General features: G+C 36.2%; 1 protein-coding gene across 4 annotated transcripts in view; it reads right to left on the bottom strand.

Moving 5' to 3' along the window:
* Window positions 1-1,212: 1,212 nt before the first annotated feature.
* Window positions 1,213-25,895, bottom strand: part of CLIC2 (chloride intracellular channel 2) — a 28,936-nt gene continuing 4,253 nt past the window's right edge. The window contains exons 2-7 of one of the 4 annotated variants that reach the window (XM_058713488.1): window positions 17,721-17,830; window positions 17,470-17,595; window positions 3,393-3,499; window positions 2,537-2,719; window positions 2,326-2,392; window positions 1,213-1,619 (exon numbers count right to left, since the gene is read on the bottom strand). In XM_058713488.1, coding sequence (XP_058569471.1) covers window positions 1,409-1,619; window positions 2,326-2,392; window positions 2,537-2,719; window positions 3,393-3,499; window positions 17,470-17,595; window positions 17,721-17,830 — 804 coding nt within the window. In that variant the 3' untranslated portion in view covers window positions 1,213-1,408. Of the gene's footprint in view, window positions 1,620-2,235; window positions 2,393-2,536; window positions 2,720-3,392; window positions 3,500-17,469; window positions 17,596-17,720; window positions 17,831-25,895 lie in introns of all 4 variants that reach the window. The other 3 variants (XR_009257096.1, XM_058713490.1, XM_058713489.1) reach the window with 3 other exon arrangements.

The raw sequence follows: 25,895 nt of genomic DNA on the forward strand, positions 1-25,895 counted from the left end.
TGTTGAGCCTCTTTTTATGTGCCTGTTGGCCATCTGGATGTCTTCTTTGGAAAAATGTCATGTCATCTGCCCATTTATTAACAGGATTATTTGTTTTTTGGATGTTCAGTTTTGTAAGTTCTTTATGTATTTTGGATACTAACCCTTTATTGGATCTGTCATTTGCAAATATCTTCTCCCATTACATCAGTTGGCTCTTAGATTTGTTGATTGTTTCCTTCACTGTGCAGAAGTTTCTTATTTTGATGAAGTCCCAATAGTTTATTTTTGTTTTTGTTTCCCTTGCCTCAGGAGAGATATCTAGAAAAGAGTTGCTATGGCCTGTGTTTTCTCTTTAGGATGTTTATGGTTTCAGGTTTCATATTTAGGTATGTATTCCATTTTGAATTTATTTTTTGTATAGTGAAGAAAGTGGTCAAGTTTCCATTTTTGCATGTTTCTGTGCAGTTTTTCTAACATCATTTGTTAAAGAGACTGCTTCTTTCCAATTGGATATTCTTTGCTGCTTTGTTGAAGATTAATTGACCATATAGTTGTAGGTTTATTTCTGGATTTTCTGTTCTGTTGATCTATGGTCTTCCTTTTTTGAGGTTGAACTTAGTTTCTTCTTTGAAGGACTGAGTTAAGTTCAGGTTTTGTTTTCAGATTTGAGTGATTTTATTTTAACATGTAAATTTGAGTACATATAGTAATAGAGCATTTTAAATTCTGTACAAATATTTGTGACTATCCTTTAAGCATAGCCTTCCTTCTCCTTTTATGGACAGCAACAAGACCTTTTGGTCAAATTTCCTAGTTTTTTTCTCATTTCTATTGAATAAAAGATCTGATTTACTTTGTAACTTTACCATATATTTGTTGTTAATCTTTTAAAAATTATTATTATGTTGTATCTAATGAATGCTTGCTCATTTAACAATATAATCTGGTCATAAAGGTCATATTCCCATCTGACTATGACACAGTCATATTTCTAGATGTTTAATGCCATTCTAATACCAGTTGGTCTTGATCTGTATTTAGAGCTGATTTTTAAAAGAATTCTTTTAGGATTTGCCTTTCTGATATACTCACTCTCTGATTTTATTATTCATATCAGAAATAAACTCAGGAGTTTAAGATTGTGGCTCTACTTATGTCATTTGTAAGTTCAGCCGTCTGTTGAGCTTACACATAATGCATTCTAGGAATTCAATTAAATAACAAAAGATCTTGATGCTTTCCGTGTCATTTAATATTGCAGTGCTTATGCCATAGAAATAAAGAAAAGTAGGTGAAAATATAAAGAACCTTAAAATACATAGTGGGAAGATAGTTTGGACTGGCCAGATACAGAAAATACAGCATTCTTTTCATGAGAGTTGGATAGAGGAAACAGTATTTTCCATATTCTTATTTCCAGAAACCTTTATAATATGACAAGTGAAAAGAGGGCTTTTTCTACTGAAAGAGTTGCCTTAACTCTTCTGTTTAGCCACACTTGCGTAGGTATTTTCAATTTCTTTGTCTTCAGGACATGTGTGGATAAATTCTTCACGGGCATAGGCATTGTGAAGATAGCGCCAGACTCCTGAGAATTCTGCTGGAATGTCAAAGTCACGGTATTTCTTGGCAGCAACCTAGGGTTTTGGGAAAAAACGGTAATAAAAGGCATCAATGACATGCTTAGTGTGGAGAAACGTATTTCAAGAGTCAAGATCATTAAGGACATGTTATCTGCACAAAAATAATCTTGCACTTACTACTTTAAAGTTTTTTTTACAAATGTAGACAAAGCTATATTTGTGTAATCATATTTATATTTATGCTGTGATTATCAGAAAAATTTCTCCACTAGACTAAGTTTGCTTAGGGTCCCAACTATGTCTTATTTCTTTATGTATTCTGTGTGTTTGGCATAGGACCTGAGACAGAATAAGTTCTGTTCAATAAGAATTTATTAAATCAATGATTAAGTCATCATGATATTTTTAGTAGCTCACATTATTTATCATTTGTTATGACACTGTTCTAAGCATTCTACATGCTTTAATTTAATCAACAGTTCTATAAAATGGGTAATATTACCATTGTTTTTTTTAAGTTTATTTATTTATTTTGAGAGAGCATGCATGCAAGCATGGGAGGCAGAGAGAGAGAGAGAGAGAGAGAGAGAGAGAGAATCCCAAGCAGGCTTTGCACTGTCAGCACAGAGCCCCATGCGGGACTTGAACTCAGGAACCATGAGATCTTGACCTGAGCCAAAATCAAGAGTTAGATGCTCAGCTGACTGAGCCACCCAGGTACTCCTTACTCTTGTTTTATAGATAAGCCAGTGGAAAGCACCTTCTGATTTGGGAAGAAAGAAACAAATTTTTATGGTTCCCAGAGGAGATCACTGTGGATTTTTTTTTCCTAAGGAGAAAAAGGAGATATATACTATGTATAATGATGACAAAGCCATCATATAACAATCTCACACTAAATAGTCACTGTGTTTCATGCTGGCAACTCCCAACCCCCTCCCAAACCATTCAGTATGCCCTACAAAGGCTTACTTTAATAATGTTCAGTTTGGGTAACAAGCTGCAGTCAGCCAGTGTCAGCTGGTCCCCATCCAAGAACAATCTTCTGGAAACTGTGAGTTCCTCAGCACTGTCTGGATCAATTTCATCCAGAAGCGGGGTGTTTAAGTAGTCATCCAGACGTTTAAATTCTCTGAGCAGAGATTTTTCAAAATCTGAGGCAAAGAAGTCAGAAGGTTACTAATAAACGTTTTGTCTTCATGACTACATTTTACATAAGCTTTTCACACATTTAGACATCTCTATCTATACACATTGCTTACACTGGCCCTTCAAAATCTAAATAGTTAACTAGAACTCAACTACCCACTGATAAGACAGAATCAGGTGTTTAATCAAATGCTCTTTGACTCTTCTTGAGGAGCATTGGAAGGAGAGTCAAAGAAAGAAAAAGTCACATATATTATTACTAAACACAGAAAAGTCAGAAAGTGGAATCAGAAACTAATAGCTCTTATGACTCAGAATACAGTAAACCCATTCAAGAATGGTCATGGGAGATAGTAGATGCTATAGTTTAAGAAACCTTAAAGGCACACAGGAAAAGTTGGGGGGGGGTGCTAAAAAATACAGTCCTGCAGTTAGTTAACTCCTAGCATGTCAATGCTCTAATTGAGCCAAGTTAGTAATTGCTATATTGAATCTTGGGTTCTAAATTTAATAAAATTTCATGGAAAGGAATTTCAAAAGAGAAAAGAAAAAAATCAGAGGAAGAGTGCATTCCCCAACATATATTACATATTCAGGAAAATCCCATGTTAGCTGAGTGAGACTGTGGGAGTCAGCAAATGTGTGAGGGAAATAGAAATTTAAATAAAGGTATCTTACTCTTATTTGCTTCTTTTTGTGTATTCTTAATGTATGCAGAAAACTTGGCAAAGAGGTTACAGCCCACATCAAAGGACTCCTTGTTCTTGGGACTCAGGTGAGGATACCTTAAAAAGAAACATCACTGCATGATTATTCACACATAAGTCAGAGACCAAGTGTCCTAGCTTGTACTCTACTGAAAATGGAGGTTTTAGAAAATTGTGCTGGAAACCGAGTGTTCTGAGAATCTCTATTTGTAAATATATATTTTTCCCAATATCAGAATACTTTAGTTTCTAAAGTTCACTAGGAAACAAGCTGTGGAAAATTCAAAGGCCATTTACCTGTAGGAACAAGGTTTTAAATGGTAGTTAAGTCCCCCATACTTGTTCCTGAAAGCCTATTTGGCAGAAGATATGTTGTTGGTAATAGATTTTTAAAGCTAAGTAGGAAAAAATATGGCTTTAAATTATTGTAAATTCCATAAAAATGAAGGAATAAAGAGGATAGAGAGCATGGAAAAAGGTAGCCAAGATGTCCTCTCCTTAGTAATACAAAGTTCACTTAGCATAATAAAAATTAAATAATGTAATAATGTAATCCACCACATTAAGAAATTAAATAATATCATATTATCATGAGTAGATGCAGAAAAATTATTCAATGCAAAGCAATTCCTAGTCATAAAAAAACCCCACTAGCAACTAGAAATGATCAGGTCACTTAGTCATCTTCCTTAATACCTCACTTTCTCTCCCTCCCCACATTTGCTCCATTAGCAATTCCATCCAGTTTATCTTTCAAAATATACCCAGAACGTATCCACTTCTCACCACCTCCACTGCCCCCTGCCTTGTCCATTTCTTATACTACTGCAATAGCTCTTTGACTATTCTCCCCACTCCCATGCTTGTCCCCCACACTCTTAGACTATTTTCCACTTGCTGCCAGAGCAATCATGTTAAAAGGTAAATTGTATCATGTATCTCCCCTACTTATTACCTTGCAATGCCCCCATCTCATTCAGACTCAGACCCCAAGTCCTCATAATAGTCTACAGGGACTGATGTGATCTGACCCTATCTTACCACTCTGCTCTCATTTCCTCCTACTCTTTTCTCCACTCACTACACTTGAAACTTACCTCTTTGCTGTTCTTCAAATAGACCTGACAAGCTCCAGCCCCAACGCTTTTTCACTTAGTCTTCCCTTAAATGGAGTGATTTCCTTTATGTATGCACATGACCTACTCCCTCTCTTCTTTCGGATCTTGTTTTTATATTTCTGAGACCTTCCTCTGCCCACTCTAACATTGCAACCTTACCCTGCCCTTACCCCATACTTTACTCCCTAGTTTTATTTTTTCTTAGTATTTAACATCATCTAAAATAGTTTATATTTTGCTTTTTAATCTTGCCTATGTATTGTCTTCCCCAACTAGAATGTAAGGTCTACTAAGACAGTGTTTTTACCTGGTTTAATCACTGATGTGTTTCAAGTGTCTAGAATATTGTTTGATAGTAAGTACTCAGTAAATATTTATTCAATGATTAAACTAATTCATTAATTTCCTTAACTTGATAAAATATATCCATCAAAAACTTTCAGCAAGCACCATATTACATGGTGAAATGTTAGAACTGTTTCCCTTAAAATGAGTAAATGAAGAGAATAATCATTATCACTACTTGTCTTCAACATTGTGCTGAGTGCACTAACAAATAAGACAAACAACATTCTAAATGGTAACTTTAAAACCATTTACATTAAATTTAGGAACAAGACAGAATTAATGAGATATTTTGGTAAGGTGGTTAGTACAAGTCAAACATTAAAAAAAATGTTTTCTATGCTACCAATAACCAGATGGAAATAGATATTAGTAGCATATTCCATTTACAATTGTGATAAAGTATAAAATATTGAGAAATAACTTAATACAAAGGTATAGAACCAATATGAAACAAAACAAAACAAAACAAAACCTCATCAAAGAACATAGGACTGGCACTTAGGTTGATAACCTAATGTAAATCAGTGGATGAATGGATAAAGGACATGTGGTGTATATACAATGGAATATTATTCAACCATAAAAAAGAAGGAAATCCTACTATTTCTAACAACATGAATGGACCTGGAGGACATTATGCTAGGTGAGATAAGTCAAAGAAAGACAAATACTGTATGATCTAACTTATATGTAGAACCTAAAAAGCAAAAATCATAAAAAAGAGAGTAAAATTATAGTTACTGGAAGCACCTTGGTGGGGGGATTGGGGAGATGTTTAAATGTTAAAAGCTTGCAATTAGTAGATAAATAAGCACAGCATAGTGATTATAGTCAACAAAACTATATTATAAACTTCAAAGTTCCCATTAGCAGTTACTCCCCATTCACACCTCCTCTCAGTCCCTGGAACCACTAATCTTTCTGTCTCTATGGACTTGCTTATTCTGGACATTTCATATAAATGGAATCATACAATATGTGGCCTATTGTGTTTGGCTTATTTCACTTAGTATGATGGTCAAGGCTCATATCCTGGTATGTATCAGTACTTCATTCTTTTTTATGGTTGAATAATATTTCATTGTATGGATAGACCACATTTTCTTTATCCAGTAATCACTTGATGGATATTTATGTTGTTTTCACCATTTGGCTAGTGTAAATAGTGCTGCTATGATTGTGTACACGTTTTTGTTTGAATACCTGTTTTCAGTTCTTTTGAGTATATATCTAGGAATAGAATTGCTGGGCTATGTGGTAACTCTATGTTGAAATTTTTGAGTAACTGTCAATCTTTTTTTCCACAATGGCAGAATTTCTACCAGCAACGTATGAGAATTCCAATTTTTCCACATTTTTGTAAGCATTTGCTATTTCCTGTTTTTTTTCTTTTTCGTGATAGTCATCTTAGTGGCTTTTAAGTGTTATCTCACTATGGTTTTGATCTGCATTTCCCCAATAGCTAATGATGTTAAGCATCTTTACATGTGCTCATTAGGCATTTGCATATATTCTCTTGAGAAATGTCTACTTTCTTGACACTTTTAAAATTAGGTTGTTTGCTTTTCCGTTGTTGAATTGTAAGAGTTCTTTATATATTGTGGAAGCTAGACCTTCATCAGATACATGATTTGGAAACACTGTCTCCCATTTTTTTTGGATTAATTTTTCTTTTTTTTTGATAGTATTCTTTGATGCACAAATGGTTTTAGTTTGATGAACTCTAATTTATCTACATTTTATTTCATTGCTGTGCATTTGGTGTCATATCTAAGATTCTATTGCCAAATACAAGGTCCTGAAGATTTACCCATATGTTTTCTTCTAAGAGTTTTATAGTTTCAGCCCATATGTCTAGGTCTTTGAATGTGCTTTGAGTTAATTTTTGTTTATGGTATGAGGTAAGGGTCTAACTTTTTTTCTCTTGCATGTGAATATCTAGTTTTCCCAGAATGATGTGTGGGGGAGACTACTCTTTCACCATTGAATGGTTTTGGCACTCTTGAAAATCAATTGACCTTTGATGTATGGGCTTATTTCTGGACTTTCATTTCTCCATTATTGACTTATAAGTCTATTCTTATGCAAGCATTGCACCATTGTGATTATGGTAGGTTTGTAGTAAGTTTTGAAATCAGGAAGTGTGAGTCCTCCAACTTTGTCTTTATCAAGACTATTTTGGCTATTTGTGGTCTCTTGCAATTCCATATGAATTTGAGCATTGGCTTTTTTATTTCTGCAAAAACACCATTAGAATATTTATTGTGGTTGCATTGAATTAGTAGATCTTTTTGGGGAATATTTCTATCAATAAAATTAAGTCTTCTAGTCCACAAACATTGGATGTTTGTATGGGTTGAATTGTGTCCCCCCAAAAAGATATATTGGAGTCATAAACTCCAGTACTTTCTTTTTTAATTTTAATTTCTATGTTTATTTATTTATTTTTTTCAACTTTTTTTTTTTTTTTTTAATTTACTTTTGGGACAGAGAGAGACAGAGCATGAACGGGGGAGGGGCAGAGAGAGAGGGAGACACAGAATCGGAAACAGGCTCCAGGCTCCGAGCCATCAGCCCAGAGCCTGACGCGGGGCTCGAACTCACAGACCGCGAGATCGTGACCTGGCTGAAGTCGGACGCTTAACCGACTGCGCCACCCAGGCGCCCCATATGTTTATTTATTTTTGAGAGAGAGAGAGAGACAGAGTGTGAGCAGGGGAGGGGCAGAGAGGGAGACACAGAATCTGAATTCGAAGCAGGTTCCAGGCTCCGAGCTGTCAGCACAGAGCCCAACATGGGGCTTGAACTCACGAACCGCGAGATCATGACCTTAGCTGAAGTTGGACGCTTAACCAATTGAGTGACCCAGGCGCCCTAAACTCCAGTACTTACTAATGTAACCTTATTTTGAAATATGATTGTTACATATGTAATTAGTTAAGACAAGGCCACACTGGAGTAAGGTGGGCCCATTAATCCAAATTACCAATGTTCTTAAAAAGAATATCTTTTCAAAAGACAGAGGAATGGGGAAAATGCCATGTGAAGATGGAGGAGTGGAATTATGGATCCACAAGTCAAGGAACACCAGTGATTGCTGGAAAGCCACTGGAAACTAAGAAGAGGCAAGGAAGGATCTTTCTCTTAAAGGTTTCAGAGGGAGCATGGCCCTGCTGATTCTTTGACTTCATACTTCTGGCCTTCAGCACTATAAGACAAATTTCTGTTGTTTTAAACCACTCAATTTATGGCACTTAGTTGTGGCAGCCCTAAGAAACTAATATATATGTCTTTCCATTTTTTAGGTCTTCTTTCAGCAATGGTTTGTGATTTTCAGCAGAGAAGTCTTTATTAAGTTTATTCCGAAGTATTTTGTTATTTCTTATACTGTTGAAAATGGAATTGTTTTTTAAATTTACTTTTTGGATTATTCATTGGTAGTGTAAATAAATAAAGTTGATTTTTGTATATTGATCTGTATATTTCAATTGTATTTAAATCATGTATGAGTTCTAGTAGTTTTTCAGTGGATTTTAAAGGATTTTCTGTGTGAACGATTATGCCATCTGCAAATAGAGATAGTTTTACTTCTTCCTTTCCACTTTGAATACTTTTTATTTATTTTTTTTCATAACCACTCTGGTTAAAACTTCCAATACAGTGTTAAACAGAAGTATCAGATATGGTATCCCTGTGTTGTTCCTAATCCTAAGGGGAAAGTTTTCAATCCCTTACCATTAAGTACGATGTTATGTGTGGGTATTAGATGCTTTTTGTCAGGTTGAGGAACTTCCCTTCTGTTCCTAGTTTGTTGAGTATTATCATGAAATGGTGTCAGATTTTGTCCATTTTTTTTTTTTTTTGCATTGAGATGAGTATGGCTTCCCTCTTTTACTGGTGCTCTTTATTCTTCACATGACCTTAATTTACTGTCTAGTGGCCTCTCATTTATGCCTGAAGGACTCCCTGTAGCATTTTTTGTAGACTAGGTCTACTAGCAACAAAATTCCTCAGTTTTTGTTCATGTGGAATGTCTTAACTTCTTTTTCATTTTTGAAGGATAGTTTTGCCAGATATGGAATTCTTGGTTGATTTTTTTTCTTTCAGCACTTAATATGTCATCTCTCTGCCTTCTGGTCTCCATGGTTTCTGATGGAGAATCATCTGTTAATCTTACTGAATATCTCTTCTACATGATGAGTCATTTTTCTCTTGCTGCTTTCAAGATTCTATCTTTGGCTTTGCCTTTAGATAATTTGATTATAATGTATCCTGGTGTTGATATCTTTGTCTCTATTCCACTTGGAATTCATTGACCTCCTTGGATGTATAAATGTATTTAATTAAATTTGGGAAACTTTCAGCCATTATTACTTCAAACATTCTTCTGCATCTTTATCTCTGTTGTCTCATTCTGGGACTCCCATTATGTGTATCTTGGTACATTTGATGGTATTCCACTGGTCTGTTAGATTCTGTTCATTTTCTTCCTTTTACTCAGACTGGATAATCTCAATCAATTTATGCTCACTTTTGCTTATTACCTCTTTTATCTTTTCAAATCTGCTGTTGAAACCCTCTAGTGAATTGTTCATTTTAGTAATTGTACTTTTCAACTCCAGATTTTCTATTTGGTTCCTTTTTACAGTTTCTTTTTATTGCTGTTCTCTCTATGCTGAGGATGCTCTCTGTGGTTCCCTTTAGTTCTTTGTTTGTGGCTTTCTTTAGCATTCTAAACATATTTAAGACAGTTGATGTAAAGTCTTTGTCTATTGAATCACATATCTGGATTTTCTCAGGAACAGATTCTATTAATTTCTTTCTTATCCTGTGAATGGGCCATACTTTCTTGTTTCTTGACATGAATTATATTTTTTTCTTGAAAACTGGATGCTCAAATATTATAAGGTAGAAACTCTGAAAATCAGATCCTTCCATTCCTTGGGGTTTGTGTTCCTGCTTATTATGAGTATTGTTTATTTGTTTAGTAAATTTTCTGAAGTAATTTTTTAAACTCTGTGTTCTTTGTTGTTTGGGGCTACTGAAATATTTGTCTCATTATCTTTGGTTGGTTATTGACTTAATGGATATTTTGTTATTCTCCTGGAACCAAACCAACCAAGCAAGCAAACAAACCAAGAAAGAAAACGTATCCCAGTGTTTGCAGTCTTTCTCTGAGTTGAGGCTCTCCTTCAATGCTTATGTATGCAGTTTACAGCTTAATCTTCAATTTCTTTTTTTTTCAATGTGTATTTACTTTTGAGAGACAGAGAGAGAAAGAGCGAGCACAAGCAGGGGAGAGGCAGAGAGAGGGAGACACAGAATCGGAAGCAGGCTCCAGGCTCTGAGCTATCAGCACAGAGCCCAATGTGGGACTTTAAGTCACAAACTGCGAGATCATGACCTGAGCTGAAGTTGGATGTTTAACCGACTGAGCCACCCAGGTGCCCCTAGCCTTCAATTTCTGCTTGCATGGTGCCTGAAGTCAGAAGTAAGAGCTTAGGGTCTTCTCAGGTCTTTTCTGAGCATAGGCCTAAACCTGGACATGTGCATGGGCTTCTAGAGTCCTTAGAATACATGAAAGCTTTTTTAAAGCTCATATTCCCCTAAGTATCCCCCAAACATCCAGCCTATTTCTTCCCAGGTTTTTCAGTTTGTCTATTGCTTTCCTCAAGTGCTATTCCTTTCCCCATGTGGCAATGGCTAATACATGTGCCTTTAAATGCCTTCCATGAATGCCACCAAAGAGCCTGCCTCAACCCTGGGAAAGCTCCAGGGTAGGTGAAAAAACACAAACCCTCAAGCCAATCCTTCAGGGTGCCACTAGGCCAAACCACATAACCACAATTTTTGAGAATAAAGCCCATATCATGTCTTCTGATACCAGTATCCTGTACCCACAATGTGGACTACTATCTTTAAGGCTGCTCAAGACTGGGGAGTGGAATATGGTAACAAGATAATCTAAAATGCCACAAGTCTCTTTTACTAAAATTCAGCTTTTTTTCTTTGTTAATATTTCCTTCAGTGTTGTAAATTTTTGGTTAGATTCCAGAATTCTGGAAAAGTTGATTCTGACGGTTTTTCCCCCCAAGCTATTCATTGCTTTCATGAAGGGATAGATTTTTGGAGTTCCATACTCCCTCATTTTCATTGACGTGGGTATCTAACAGGTTGTAAATTTTTATATGAAGTTTATATGGAAGGACTTCCATATCTAGCAAAATAATCACTCTGGAGGGCTTTGTAAAAAGAAAGTACATTTTAGCATTGTTTGTAATGCCAAAACCTAGAACGTCTTTCAGCTGTTTCTCTAACAATGGTAACTGTTATGAACCGGTGATTGCTGTGTGTTATCCTATCCTTTTTATCATTATCCTTTTAAAAATGGAAGTTTTTATTCCAGCTATCCAGTTCCTGCTCTACCATGATATATCGAGTGCATCAAGGAGTTGGTGGAGAAAACTTGTCTTTTAATTTATTTAATTGCCCTACAATTAGTATCTAATGGAGATGTTGCACATCACCCAAAGATCTTGAACTTTGAGCAGGATGCAGTAACTATATGGAACTTGGAAGTTGTATCTCTTGGGAGTAAGTGTGTTGCATGTAAGAAGCAGACTATGGCTGATAACACAGTTCTGTACCTCTCTCTCTGTCTTTCTTTCTCTTCCTTCTTTCCTTCCTTTCATTAACTAAAACTTGTTTTTGTTTTATTAGGGGTGGTGATATACTTGGATAAAAACTACATTTCCTAGGTCCCCTTTATATTTATATGTGACCATGTGAATTATTTTTGGATGATGAAATGTAAATAATGCAAATTGTTGATGTGGCTTCTGCAAAAACTTCTTAAATCTAGCTTGTAGCTTTTGGGGCGCCTGGGTGGCTCAGTCGGTTAAGCATCCGACTTCAGCTCAGGTCATGATCTCATGGTTGTGAGTTCGAGCCCTGCATCAGGCTCTGTGCTGACAGCTCAGAGCCTGGAGCCTGCTTCGGATTCTCTGTCTCCCTCTATCACTGCCCCTCCCCTCCTTGCATTCTGTCTGTCTATCTCTCTCAAAAATAAATAAACATTTAAAAAAATCTAGCTTGCATCTTTTGTTCGTTGTCCTTTTCCTTCTTCTTGTGTGGGAATTAGATCTGTTGCCTGGAATTCCAGTGGACATATTGTCACCACGAATTAACTTTGAGACTGGAAGCCTCACCTGAAGGATAGCACAGAAGAGAGATTAGAAAGAGCTTGGGTCCCCAGTGAAGTCATGGAACCATCATTCCATCCCTACAATGACTCATTCTTGGCTCATTATGTGAGAAAAATAAAACCCGTATTTATTTAAGCCACTTTTTTCAACTCTAGTTATCAGAATTGAATGCAAACCCTAACTGATACATAAGCCAACAGAAAATCAGAAGGATTTGACAAGATGATTCACAGAACAAAACCAAATGATCAATCAACATATGTAAAGATGCTCAAATTCACCTATTATTCAGGGAAATGCAATTTAAAGTATCAGTGTGATATCACTATACCCATCATATTGGCACAGATTTAAAGAGTGATAACACCTAAATCTTCATCACCTCTTTTACCCATCCCCCACCCACCTCCCTTTTGGTAACCATCACCTTGTTCTCTATAGTTAGGAGTTTGTTTCTTGGTATGCCTCTCTCTCTCTCTCTCTGTCTTTCTCTTTTTCTCCTCTGCTCATTTGTTTTGTTTCTTAAATTCCACCTATGAGTGAAATCATATGGTGTTTGTCTTTCTATGACTGACTTATTTTGCTTAGCATAATACTCTCTAGCTCCATACACATCGTTGCAAATAGCAAGATTTCATTCTTTTTTATGGCTGAGTAATATTCCATCTGGTCCAGTGTATCATTCAAAGCCATTGTTTCCTTGTTGATCTTCTGCTTAGGTGATATGTCCATTGATATAAGTGGGGTGTTAAAGTCCTGTATTATTGTATTATCATCAGTGAGTTTCTTTAGGTTTGTTATTAATTGATTTATATATTTGGCTGTTCCAAGTTGGAGGCATAAAATTTACAGTTGTTAGATCTTGTTGTATAGACTCCTTTATTATGATATAGTGCCTTTCTTCATCTCTTATAACAGTTTTTGGTTTAAATCTAGTTTTTCTGATGTAAGTATGGCTACTCCAGCTTTCTTTTGATGTCTATTAATATGATACATTATTCTTCAATTTATCTTCAATTGTTTTTTCAATCTGGAAGTGAGTTTGGGGCTAAAATGAGTCGCTTGTAAGCAGCATATCAATGGGTCTTTTTTATTTTATCCATTCTGACCCTATGTCTTTTGATTAGAGCACTTAGTCCATTTACACTTACAGTAATTATTGATAGATATGAATTTAGTGTCATTGTATTACCTGAAAGTCGCTACTCATGTAGATTGTCTCTGTTCTTTTCTAGTCTTTGTTGCTTTTGGTCTCTCTTTCCTGCTTGAAGTGTTCCTTTTAATAATTCTTGCAGAGCTTGTTTAGTGTTCATGAACTCCTTTAGTTTTTGCTTGTCTTGGAAACTCTGTACCTCTCCTTCTATTCTGAATGGCAGACTTGCTGGATAAGGTATTCTTGCCTGCATATTTTTCCTGTTTAGTACATTGAATATATCTTGCCACTCCCTTCTGGCCTGCCAGAAGGCCTGTGGACACATCTGCTTCTAACCTTATATGTCTACTTTTGTAGGTTAATGACATTTTGTCTCTAGCTGCTTTCAGAATTATCTCTTTGTTTTTGTATTTTGAAGGTTTCACTATGATATGTCTTGGTGTTGACCTGTTTTTGTTGATTTTGAGGGGAGTTCTCTGTGCTTCTTGGACTTGAATGCCTGTTTCCCTCCCCCCAGATTAGGGGTTCTCAGATATAAAATATTGTGTCCCCTTTCCCCCTTCTTCTTCTTCTGGAACTCCTATGATATGGATAGTATTGCACTGTATACAATCGCTGAATTCCCTAAGTCTATATTTGTGATCCAATAGTTTTCTTTCTCTCTCCTTTTCAGCCTCATCATTTTCCATAATTTTATATTCTGTATAACCTATTCATTCATTTACTTCTTCCATCCTTGTTGTGATTACATCCGCTCAGTTTTACATCTCATAGCATTTTTTTTTTTATTTTGGCCTAATTTTTAGGTCTTTTTTTCTCTGCATCAAGGGTTTCTCTGGTATATTCTATGATTTTTTTCAAGCCCATCTACTATTCTTATGACTGTTTTTCTAAATTCTTGTTCAGATATATTATTTATATCTATTTTGAGTAAATCCTTGACTGTGGTTGCTTCTTGATCTTTTTTGGGGGGAGAATTAATCTATCTTGTAATTTTATCTAGGTTTCTGTCTTTTGTGTGTATGAAAGCTTGTTATGTTTCATGTTCTTGAGAGTAATGCTATAGTAAGAAGGGTTTATACAATGTCCAGGGCCTGGCACTTCAGGAAGTGTTTCTGGTATATGCTATGTGGCCTCTGCTGCTGTAAATTGTCTGTCAGTCCTCTGCAGAGTTCCTCCTTGCTTTAAATGGGGAGTGTTTGGACCTTTAACTAGGTATGCTTTGATTTGTTTGTTAAAAGAAACCTGCCACGTTCTCTCCCTCAAATTATGCAGATTGTTCTCTTAATCCTCAGATTGATTTCTTAGGTGTGCAAAATGATTTGCCATTGATCTAGCTGTGTTCAAGGGACAAGACAAGCCCAGGGTCCCTTTACTACTCTGCCATCTTAAATCCTCTTTCTTGGCTGAGTAATATTCCATACACCATATATATACCACATCTTCTTTTTTATTTTAGAGAGAGAGGGAGAGAGAGCGAGCAGGGGAGAGGGGCAGAGGGAGACAGAGAGAGAGAGAGAGAGAGAGAGAGAGAGAGAGAGAGAGAATCTTAAGCAGGCTCCATGCTCAACATGGAGCCCAACATGGGTCTCCATTCCATAACCTTGGGATCATGATCTGAGCCGAAATCAAGAGTTGGATGCTCAACTGACTGAGCCACCCAGGCGCCTCACACATCTTCTTAATCCATTCATAAATCCATGGAAACTTGGGCTATTTCCATAATGTTGGTATTGTAGATAATGCTGCTATAAACATTGGGGTGCATGTATCCCTTTGAATTAGTACTTTTGTATTCTTTTTAAAAATGTTTATTTATTTCTTTTGAGACAGAGAGAAACCGTGTGTGAGCTGGAGAAGGGCACACACACACACACAGGAAGAGAGAGAGAGAGAGAGAGAGAGAGAGAGAATATCAAGCAGGCTCTGTGTCATCAGCACAGAGCCCAACTAGGGGCTTGATTTCATGAACTGTGAGATCATGACCTGAGCCAAAATCAAGAGCTGAATGCTTAACCTACTGAGCTGCCCAGGCACACCAGTATTTTTGTGTTCTTTGCATAAATACCCAGTAGTACAGTTACTGGGTCATAGGGTAGTTCTATTTTTAGTTTTTTTGAGGAACCTCCATACTGTTTTCCACAAACTGCACTAGTTTACATTCCCACAAACAGTACAAGAGAGCTCCTTTTTCTGCATATCCTCAACAACACTTGTTGTTTCTTGTGTTGTTGATTTTAGCCACTCTGACAGGTGTGAGGTGATATCTCATTGTAGTCTTGATTTGCATTTCCCTGATGATGAGTGATGTTGAGCATCTTTTCATGTGTCTGTTGGCCATGTGGATGTCTTCTTTGGAAAAATATTAATTCACATATTCTGCCCATTAAAAAAGTTTATTTATTTATTTTGAGAGAGACAGAGACAGTGCAAGTGGGGGAAGGACAGAGAAAGAGGGAAAGAGAGAGAATCCCAAACAGGCTCTGCACTGCCAGTACAGAGCCTAATGCGAGGCTTGAACCCATGAAGCTCCAAGATCATGACCTGAGGCAAAACTAAGAGATGCCTAACCGACTGAGCCATCCAGGTGCCCTTCTTCTGCCCTTTTTAAACTGGATTATTTTGTTTTTGGGTGTTCAGTTTTATAAGTTCTTTATATATTTAGGATACTAATCCTTTATCAGATATGTCATTTGCAAATATCTTCTCCCATCCCACAGGTTGCCTTTTAGTTTTGTTGATTGCTTCCTTCACTGTGCAGAAGTTTTATATTTTGATTAACTCCCAACAGCTTATTTTTGCTTTGTTTTCCTTGTCTCAGGAGACATATCAAGTAAGAAGTTGCTATGGCCAATATCAGAGAAGTTGCTGCCTGTGTTCTCCTCTAGGATTTTGATAGTTTCCTGTCTCACATTTAGGTCTTCAACGCATTTTTTAAAAAAAAATTTTATTGTGGAAAAAATATATAAAATCTGCCATTTTAAGCATTTTTTATGTTTACAATTCAGTGACATTAATTACATTCACTGTGTTGTGCAACCATCACTACTGTCTATTTCTTTTTTATTTCAAGTTTTTATTTAAATTCTAGTTAGTTAAAATATATAGTAAAATTGATTTCAGGTGTAGAAATTTAGTGATTCATCACTTACTTATAATACCCAGTGCTCATCACAAGTGCCTTCCTTAATCCACTTTGAATTTACTTTTGTGTACAGTGTAAGAAAAGGGTCCAATTTCATTCTTTTGCTTGTTGCTGTCCAGTTTTCCTAACACCATTTGTTGAAGACACTATCTTTTTCCCATTGGATATTCTTTTCTGCTTTGAGAAAGATTAATTGACCATACGGTTGTGGGTTCATTTCTGGGTTTTCTATTCTGTTCTATTGATCTATGTGTCTGTTTTTGTGCCACTACCATACTGTCTTGATCACTACAGCTTTGTAATATAACTTGAAGTCTATAATTGTGATGCCTCCAGAAACAGACCCATAAATACATAGCATAAACCACTGGTTGCCAGAGGTTAAAGGGGTGGAGGATGTGTGAAAATGGGTGAAGAGAAATGGAAGATATAGACTTCCAGTTATGGAATGAATAAGTCATGCGAATAAAAGGCACAGATAGCATAAGGAATATAAAAGTACGTTGAAATGTTAAATCTAATATCTTTGTGTATTTAAAGTTGAAGGGGGGAAGTTTATGCTTAGTAGACATAATATTCTCAACCTGCAGAGCTTAGAGATCAGACCGAATCAAAAGCTGTTTCAAAACTGAAGATCTTCACCCACCCTGCCCTCCCTCCCAAATTTCATATATTAAAAAATAAAATTAAAAAAAAAATAAATAAAACTGAAGATCTTGTGAGGGCTCTACAATAAAACAAGTCGAATTTCTATCAGTATAAATTCCCCCAAACTTCATTATGGCTGAAATTCCCTGCCTTCCCAAGGTTTCTAAATCTATCTTTTGCCCTTTCCTTATAGACTGATTACAACTTAGAAAGTTTTAATACCTTTACATATATTAAATATGTAATTCTGTAGTAAAGTTGTGTAGTCATATATAGAGTAATCAAGGGGATCTTTGAAAACTTTGCTAGAAAAATAGCAAAAGAGAGGCCAACAGTGAAAAAAAGATGTCTAGAAGAATTCTCAATCTGCAATAAATAGGGCAATACAATAGATTTTCTCAACAACAATAATATCCTGTAGAATGCTGTACCTTGGAGGAGCCAGTGTCTGCTCTAGAAACTCCTCAATTTTAATGAAGTCTGTTTTCAACTCCTTGTTATACACCAGGAAGGGAGGATTGGTGCCTGGGGCTAAGTCTTTCAGCTCTTCAGGCTTTCTATAATTATTGAAAATAGGTAGAGTTAAGCCTTTAGATATAGTACACATTATACAAACACAAACATTATATTGGTGTCTACCAATTTCACTCTCCAGAATGAAACATGTCCTGATTTCTCTTACCTGGTCATGTCAACAGTAGTTACATTGAATTTAACTCCTTTAAGCCAGAGGATCATAAAAAGGCGTTGGCAAAAGGGACAGTTTCCAATACTCTCCCCATCACTTCCAGCCTGTTAAGATAAAGGAAGGCCTCATTCATTCATTTGCTCAGTATGTATTGAGTGCCTACTGGGAAATGAACCAGTTGCTAGAGATAACCTTAATCTCATGGATTCTATTATCTGCGGGCAGATGGAGATAATGAATCAAATAAGTGTATTGTATTTAAAATGACAAGTCTGATTAGTACATAATAATAATAGTTTGTTTTATATATTACCAGAATATATATAATATAACCATTTCCTGTTGATGGGCATTTCAGATATTCCAAAATTTTTGCTATCCTAAATATTTCAGCAGCAAATATTTTGGGGCATATAATTTGTTCCACTGCTGAGATTATATCTTTAGAATTAATATTTAAAATGAGAATGTTGAAAAAAGACTAAGTGCTTTTTCCGTTTTAATAGATCCTGCCAAATTTCCTTCCTGAGAGGCATTTTCCATATGTTTATTGCCCATTTGATTGCCTTATTTTGTGAAGTGTTTGTTTGTTCACGACAATCTTACATTTTTTTTCTATTAAAGTGATGACATTTTCCTTATTGATTTGAAAAATTTATTTACATACTGAAGATATTAACACTTTTTGATACATATTACATGTATTTTAAAACATGGCCTATGTGAAATTTAGATTTTACATAAAATCTATTACTTTTTTCCTCTATGCAGTCTAGTTTTTCTGATCTGCTTACATGACTATTATATACATAAAGATTACAAAGAATATCCCACCTTTCTTATTTTGTTTTATTATAAAGATGTTTTCTTATGTTTTCTTTTAGTACCTTCATGGTTTCATTTTTGGCATTTGTTTCATCGATTTGGAATTTATTTTGGCAGAGTTATATTGGGACTTTAGCCTATGTATTCAATTTGTTTTTTTACAAATAGATAATAGTTAAAAAAAATTTTTTTTAACATTTATTTATTATTGAGAGACACAGAGCATGAGCAGGGGAGGGGTAGAGAGAGGGGAAGACACAGAATCTGAAGCAGGCTCCAGGATCCGAGCTGTCAGCACAGAGCCCGACGTGGGGCTCAAATTCACAAACTGAGATCATGACCTGAGCCAAAGACGGTCGCTTAACCGAGTCACCCAGGCGCCCCAGTTAATAGTTGTTTTAACACCATCCATTTAAAGATCCATCTTTTGCCCAGCATTACCCTGATGCCAAAACCACACAAAGACACTATAGAAACAGAAAACTACAGGTCAATATCCCTGATAAACATAGATGCAAAAATCCTCAACAAAATGTTAGCAAATAGCATTTAACAATACATTAAAATTATACTTCACCAAGATCATGTTGAATTTATTCCAAAGATGCTAGGATGGTTTAAAATTCAAAAATCAATCAATGTGATACAGGATATTAACCAAAAAAGAAAAAAAAAGGATTAAAACCATATGACTATCTCAATAGATGCAGAAAAACCGTTTGACAAAATACAACATCCATCCATGATAAAAACTCTCAATAAAATTGATTTGGAGGGAACATATCTCAACATAATAATGAAATATATGAACACTCCACAGCTAACATCATATTCAGTGGTGAAAAATTGAAAGCTTTTCCTCTAAGATCAGGAATAAGACAAGGATGTCCAGTCTCACCACTTTTATTCAACATAATACTGGAAGTCCTAGCTGCAGTAATCAGACAACAAAAAGAAATAAAAGGCATCCAAATTGATAAAGAAGTAAAAATGTCACTATTTGCAGATGACATAATACTCTATGTAGAAAACTCTAAAGACTACACACACACACACACACACACACTATTAGAACTAATAAATGAATTCAGTAAAGACCCAGGATACAAAATTAATATACAGAAATCTGTTGCATTTCTAAACACCAATAATGTAGTAGCAGAAAGAGAAATTAAGAAAACAATCCCATTTACAATTACATTAACAAGAATAAAATACCTAGGAATAAATTTTACTAAGGAGGTGAATGACCTATACTCTGAAATCTATAAGACACTGATGAAAGAAATTAAAGACACAAATAGAAAGATATATTGTGCTCATAGATTGGTAGAATTAATATAGTTAAATTTTGTTAAAATGTCCATAGTACACAAAGCCATCTACAGATTCAATGCAATCTCTATCAAATGCTGATGGCATTTTTTGCAGAACTGGAACAAATAGTTGTAAAAATTCATATAGAATCACAAAAGACCCTGAATAGCCAAAGTAATCTTGAGAAAGAACAAAGCCACAGGTATCATGCTCACTGATTTCAAACTATACTACAAAGCTATAATAACCAAAACAGTATGGTACTGGCACAAGAATAGACACATAGATCAATGGAACAAGATAGCCCAGAAATAAATCCATGATTATATGGTTAATTAACCTATGACAAAGGAGGCAATAATAATCAATGGGGATAAGACAGTCTTTTCAATAAATGGTACTGGGAAAACTCGACAGCTACATGTATAAGAATGAAATTGGACCACTGGCTTTTTTTTTACACCACACACAAAAATGAATTCAAAATGGATTAAAGTCCCAAATGTAGGATCTGAAACCATAAAATTCCTAAAGGAAAACATAGGCAGCAATCTCTTGGACATCAGCTTTAGCAACATATTTATGGCTATGTCTCCTGAGGCAAGGTAAACAAGCAAAAATAAGCTATTGGGACTACACCAAAATGAAAAGCTTTTGCACGGCAAAAGAAACTTTTAACAAAACAAAAAGGCAACCTCCTGAATGAGAGAATATATTTTCAAATAATACATCTGATTGGGGGGGGTAATATCCCAAATATGTTAAGAACTGCTGGGGCGCCTGGGTGGCCCCTTCGGTTAAGCATCTGACTTCAGCTCAGGTCTTGATCTCATGGTTCATGAATTTGAGTCCCCACGTTGGGCTCTGTGTTGACAGCTCCGATCCTGGAGCTTACTTTGGATTCTGCCTCCATCTCTCTCTGTCCCTCCCCCACTTGCACTCTGTCTCTCTCTCTCTCAAAAATAAATAAACACTAAAAAAAAGAACTTATACACCAAAAAATAAAAAATAATCTAATTAAAAATGAAGACCTGAATAAACATTTCTCCAAAGAAGACATACAGATAGCCAACAGAGAAATGAAAAGATGCTCAATATCACCAATCATTAGGGAAATGTAAATCAAACCCACAATGAGATATCACCTCATAGAAATCAGAATGGCTAGTGTCAAAAAGATAAGAAATAGCAAGTGTTGGAGAAAAGGGAACACTTGTGTACCTTTGGTGGGAATGTAAATTGGTCCAAGCACTGTGGAAAACAGCATGGAGGTTCCTCAAAAAATTAGAAATAGAAATACCATATGATCCAGTAATTCCAGTATTGGGTACTTACCCAAAGAAAAAGAAAATATATATGCACCCTGTGTTTATTGCAGCACTATTTATAATAGCTAAAATACGGAAGCAACCCAAGTGTTTAGTAATAGATGAAAGGACTATTACTTGGGCATTAAAAAGAATGAGATCTTGCCATTTGTGATAACATATATGGACCCAGAGGGCATTATGCTAAGTGTAATAAGTCAGGCAGAGTAAGACAAGAACCATATGATTTCACTTATATGTAGAATCTAAAACACAAAACAAGCAAGCAAGCAGACAAACAACCCCCCCAAACAAGCCCGATCTCTAGATATAAAGAACAAACTGCTGGTTGCCAAAGGGGAGGTGAGTGGAAGTGGGCAAAGTAGACAAAGGAAATTAAGAGGTATAAACTTCCAGTTATAAAATAAATAAGCCATGGAGATGTAAAGCCCACCATAGGAAATATAGTCAATCATATTGTAATAATGTTGTTTGATGACAGATGTTGACTACACCTACCACGATGAACACTGAGTATAGAATTGTCGAATCAACATGTTATTTACCTGAAACTAATATAACATTTTATGTCAACTATACTTCAATAGTAAGAAAAATAATGGTGAAAAAAATGAAAAGCCATCTTTTGTTCACTGAAAACAACACATTTTTCTGCTTTGAAATTTTATGTAAACTTGAGTTTATCTGTGGCCCCTCCATTCTTCACTTATCCATTCAGTCTCCCAGTAAATATTTAACATAGTCCATATATATATAACAGCCCATATCTATATATCTATATATTTATATATCTATATATCTATAGCCCTGGGGTGCCTGGGTGGCCAGTCGGTTGAGCGTCCGACTTCAGCTCAGGTCATGATCTCACGGTTTGTGGGTTTGAGCCCCACGTCGGGCTCTGTGCTGACAGCTAGGAGCCTAGAACCTGCTTCGGATTCTGTGTCTCCTTCTCTCTCTGCCCCTCCCTCACTTGTGCTCTGTCTCTCAAAAGTAAATAAATGTAAAAAAATAAAAATAATAAAAATAACCCCCAAATTAACTCTTAGTTTTTAAATTTTTTTTTAACGTTTATTCATTTTTGAGAGACACAGACAGAGTGTGAGCGTTGGAGGGGGAGAGACAGGGAGACACAGAATCCTAAGCAGGTTCCAGGCTCTGAGCTGTAAGCACAGAGCCTGATGTTGGAACCAAACTCACGAACTCTTGATTATGACCTGAGCCGAATTCACACACTTAACCGACTAAGCTACCCAGGTACCCCAATTAACTCTTAGTTTTAAACTGATATAAATTATTTGAAGGAAGGATGTGCATGTTATGAGAGTGTGTAACAGAGAAATAATCTATATGGGGTCTGGCAGGGAAAGTCTTTCTGAGGAACTGGCATTTGAACTGAGTTCAAAGAATAATTAAGAGTTAAGTGTGAGAATAGGCATGTAGGAGCCATTCTAAACAGCAAATAGTATATCCAAAGGCCTTGCAATATGCTTGAGCATGGCATTATAAGGAACCAAAAGAGGGTCAATATAGCTGGGATTCAGAGAGTGAGGGAGAGAAAAGACAAATTCAATAAATTGAGCTACATGAAAACAAAATCTGTTTTTCAAAAGAACTGTTAAGAAAATGAAAAATGTTAATAAAATATATGAATAAAAAACTCTTACAACTCAATAACTGTCCATCTTAAAAATGGGCAAGCGATTTAAACACTCTATGAAAGAGATACATATGGTAAATAAAGACATGAAAAGATGCTCAACATCACTCGTTAACAGGGAAATGAAAATGAAAACCACAACAAGATGCCACTGCACACACACGGGAATAGCTGAAATTTGAAAGGCATAGGAATGTGGAACAACTGGAATGGATACACTCTTGTTAGGAGTGTAAAATGGTGCAAGTGGTTTATAAAGAGCTTGTCAAAGTTAAAAATGTACGTACCATATGATCCATTAATTCTAATCATAGGTATTTACACAAAAGAAGTGAAAGCATATGTCCATAGAAAGACTTGTACATGAATGTTTATAGCAACTTTATTAATCACAGCTAAAAAAACTGGAAACAGCCCAAATATCTTTCAGTAGGTAGACAGATAAATATGCTACATCTATACAATGGAATAGTTCAGCAATAAAAAGGGATGAGATATTGAAGCACATGACAATATGGGGAAATCCCAAAACAATTATGCTGAGTGAAAGAAGCCAGACAATAAAAGAGTACATAGTGTACAATTCAATCTATAGAAAATCCTAGGAAATACAAACCAATCTATCTAGACAGAAGGCAGATTGGTGATTTCTTGGCAGTGTGGTAGTGGGATACAGTGGGGAAGATTGACTGACACAGAGGAATTTTCTGAAGTGATAGAAATATTCTATATTTTGATTGGAGTAGTAGTTGCATGTGTGTATACTTTTGTCAAAACTCATTGGATCGTGTACTTAAAGTGGGTGCATCTTATTTTATGTAAATTATAACTCAAAGTGTGTTAAAATAGAAAATTTCAAAAAGTAGGAAAAAATACCCTCAAATAAATGACATTATGCAGTCATTGCAGAAGTTGCAGTGACAAAAGTTAGAATATGGCTATGGAAAGGGAAGAACAAGATTGCTGGAGGAGAAGTCAAGGATCAGAGAGGCCAGAGTATTGGAAGGGTCATCTGCGTAGATATTCAAATCACCAAGAATTATGATAGGAATAGTGTTGGAGAGAATGGCAGTGGTCCAGAAGCTAAAAATCCTCAAGAAATAAGGGAGAGTGACCTGGTGTTTGGAAGACTACTATCACAAGAAGGGGTGGTTTAGTCTGATTTTATGACTGGTATTTCTCTGGATGGGGGAGGCAGAATGGTCTGGAAACAGGAATGAGAAGCAATGATACTTAAAAGATACCTACCTGATTTCCAGGCTCAGTGGCAAGACAAATGAGGAAGAAAAGGTAGCCACTTTTGGGGGCGCCTAGGTGGCTCAGTCGGTTAAGCGTACGACTTCGGCTCAGGTCATGATCTCATGGCTCATGGGTTCAAGCCCCACATTGGGCTCTGTGCTGGCAGCTCAGAGCCTGGAGCCTGCTTCGGATTCTGTGTCTCCCTCTCTCTGCTCCCCGCCCTGCTCACACTCTGTCTGTCTCTTTCTGTCTCAAAAATAAAGAAACATTCTGGGGTGCCTGGGTGGCTCAGTCGGTTTGGTGTTTGACTCTGGCTCAGGTCATGATCTCGCAGTTCACGGGTTCAAGCCCCACGTTGGGCTCTGCACCGACAGCTCAGAGCCTGGAGCCTGGTTTGGATTCTGTGTCTCCCTCTCTCTCTGCCCCTTGCCCACTCACACTCTGTCTCTCTCTCAGAAATAAATAAACATTAAAATAAAAAAATAAGGAAACATTAAAAAAAAATAAAAAAAACCTAGCCACTTCTTGAGAGAGCTATAGCTGATGCAGTGTCATCATGGGAAATCCAGGTTTTAGATACCTCAATCTCAACATGTCCCAACCTGAATTCCTCCCTTTGTCTTTACTCCACTCCCTGACCTGCTCTTTCTTTAGGGCTCCCAATCCTGTAAATGACATTGCCATCTGCTATGGGCTGAATTGTATCCATTCCCGAATCATATTTTGAAACTCTAACCCTAGTATTTGGTAGAAAGGCTTTTGGGAGGTAATTAGGATTATATGAGGTCATGAGGATGGGGTCCTCATGGGATTAAGGCCCTTATAAGAAGAGACCAGAAAGCTTTCTCTCTCTCCTGTCTTCCTATTTTTCTCTGCCCACCATGCAAGGACACTGAGAAAGCAATCATCTATAAGCCAGGGAGAGTTCTCACCAGAACATGACCATGCTGGCACTTTGATCTTGAGTATCCAGCCTGTATAAGTGTGAGAAGATAAACATCTGTTGTTTAAGCCACCCAATGTATGATATTTTATTATGGCAGCCATAGCAGATAAGACATTATCTACTCAGTTGCCCAAATTAGAAAATTGAAAATCATCCTTCTACTTCACTTCCAAATTGAATTCAACACCAATTCTTGTTAGTTTCACCTACAAATATCTCCAAATAAGTTTAGTTCTTTCATTTGCCATGGCTATTACATCATTCATTTATTCAATATTTATTTGATGCTTACTATCCGCTTTTGCCTCAGTCTGTAGAAGAAAATAAAGGGTCCCTCATTTTACAGCTGCTCTGATCTGTCATTTCTAACAATATTAAGGTCCCAGAAACCCTGGGCATAATCCTAATTTTTTGGCAAATTTTCCTTTCCTGAGAAATGGGTGCAACAGAGGAAATGATGCTTATTGTTATTCTTTTGTGATGTCTGGGAGTGAAGAGCTATGGGAAGAGGCAACCAATGTTGGCAGCTGTGTTTCTTTTGTAATGGAAGTCAAACTAAGGATCCAATCAGAACTGGGACTAGTGAGTACAAGCATGATTATGGGTGGGAGGCAGGAAGAAGAATGGAGTCTGATAATAGATACAGCAGGAAGGGTGGATCACCTTTGGCAAAAGGAAAGGCAAAACACTGAGATGTGGGGGAAATGCAGTCAAGTTTTACAGGAAAACTGAAGTTTTTTCCCCATGTTTATAATATGCAGATTTAAAGTACCATCACAGAAAATTTTAGGATGTAAATTCCTTAGCCTGAATGATGAGTTACCACCTCTTAAGTATATTTAGCTGGCAAGGACAGG

This window comes from Neofelis nebulosa, chromosome X (assembly GCF_028018385.1).
Source record: "Neofelis nebulosa isolate mNeoNeb1 chromosome X, mNeoNeb1.pri, whole genome shotgun sequence".
Classification (NCBI taxonomy): domain Eukaryota; kingdom Metazoa; phylum Chordata; class Mammalia; order Carnivora; family Felidae; genus Neofelis; species Neofelis nebulosa.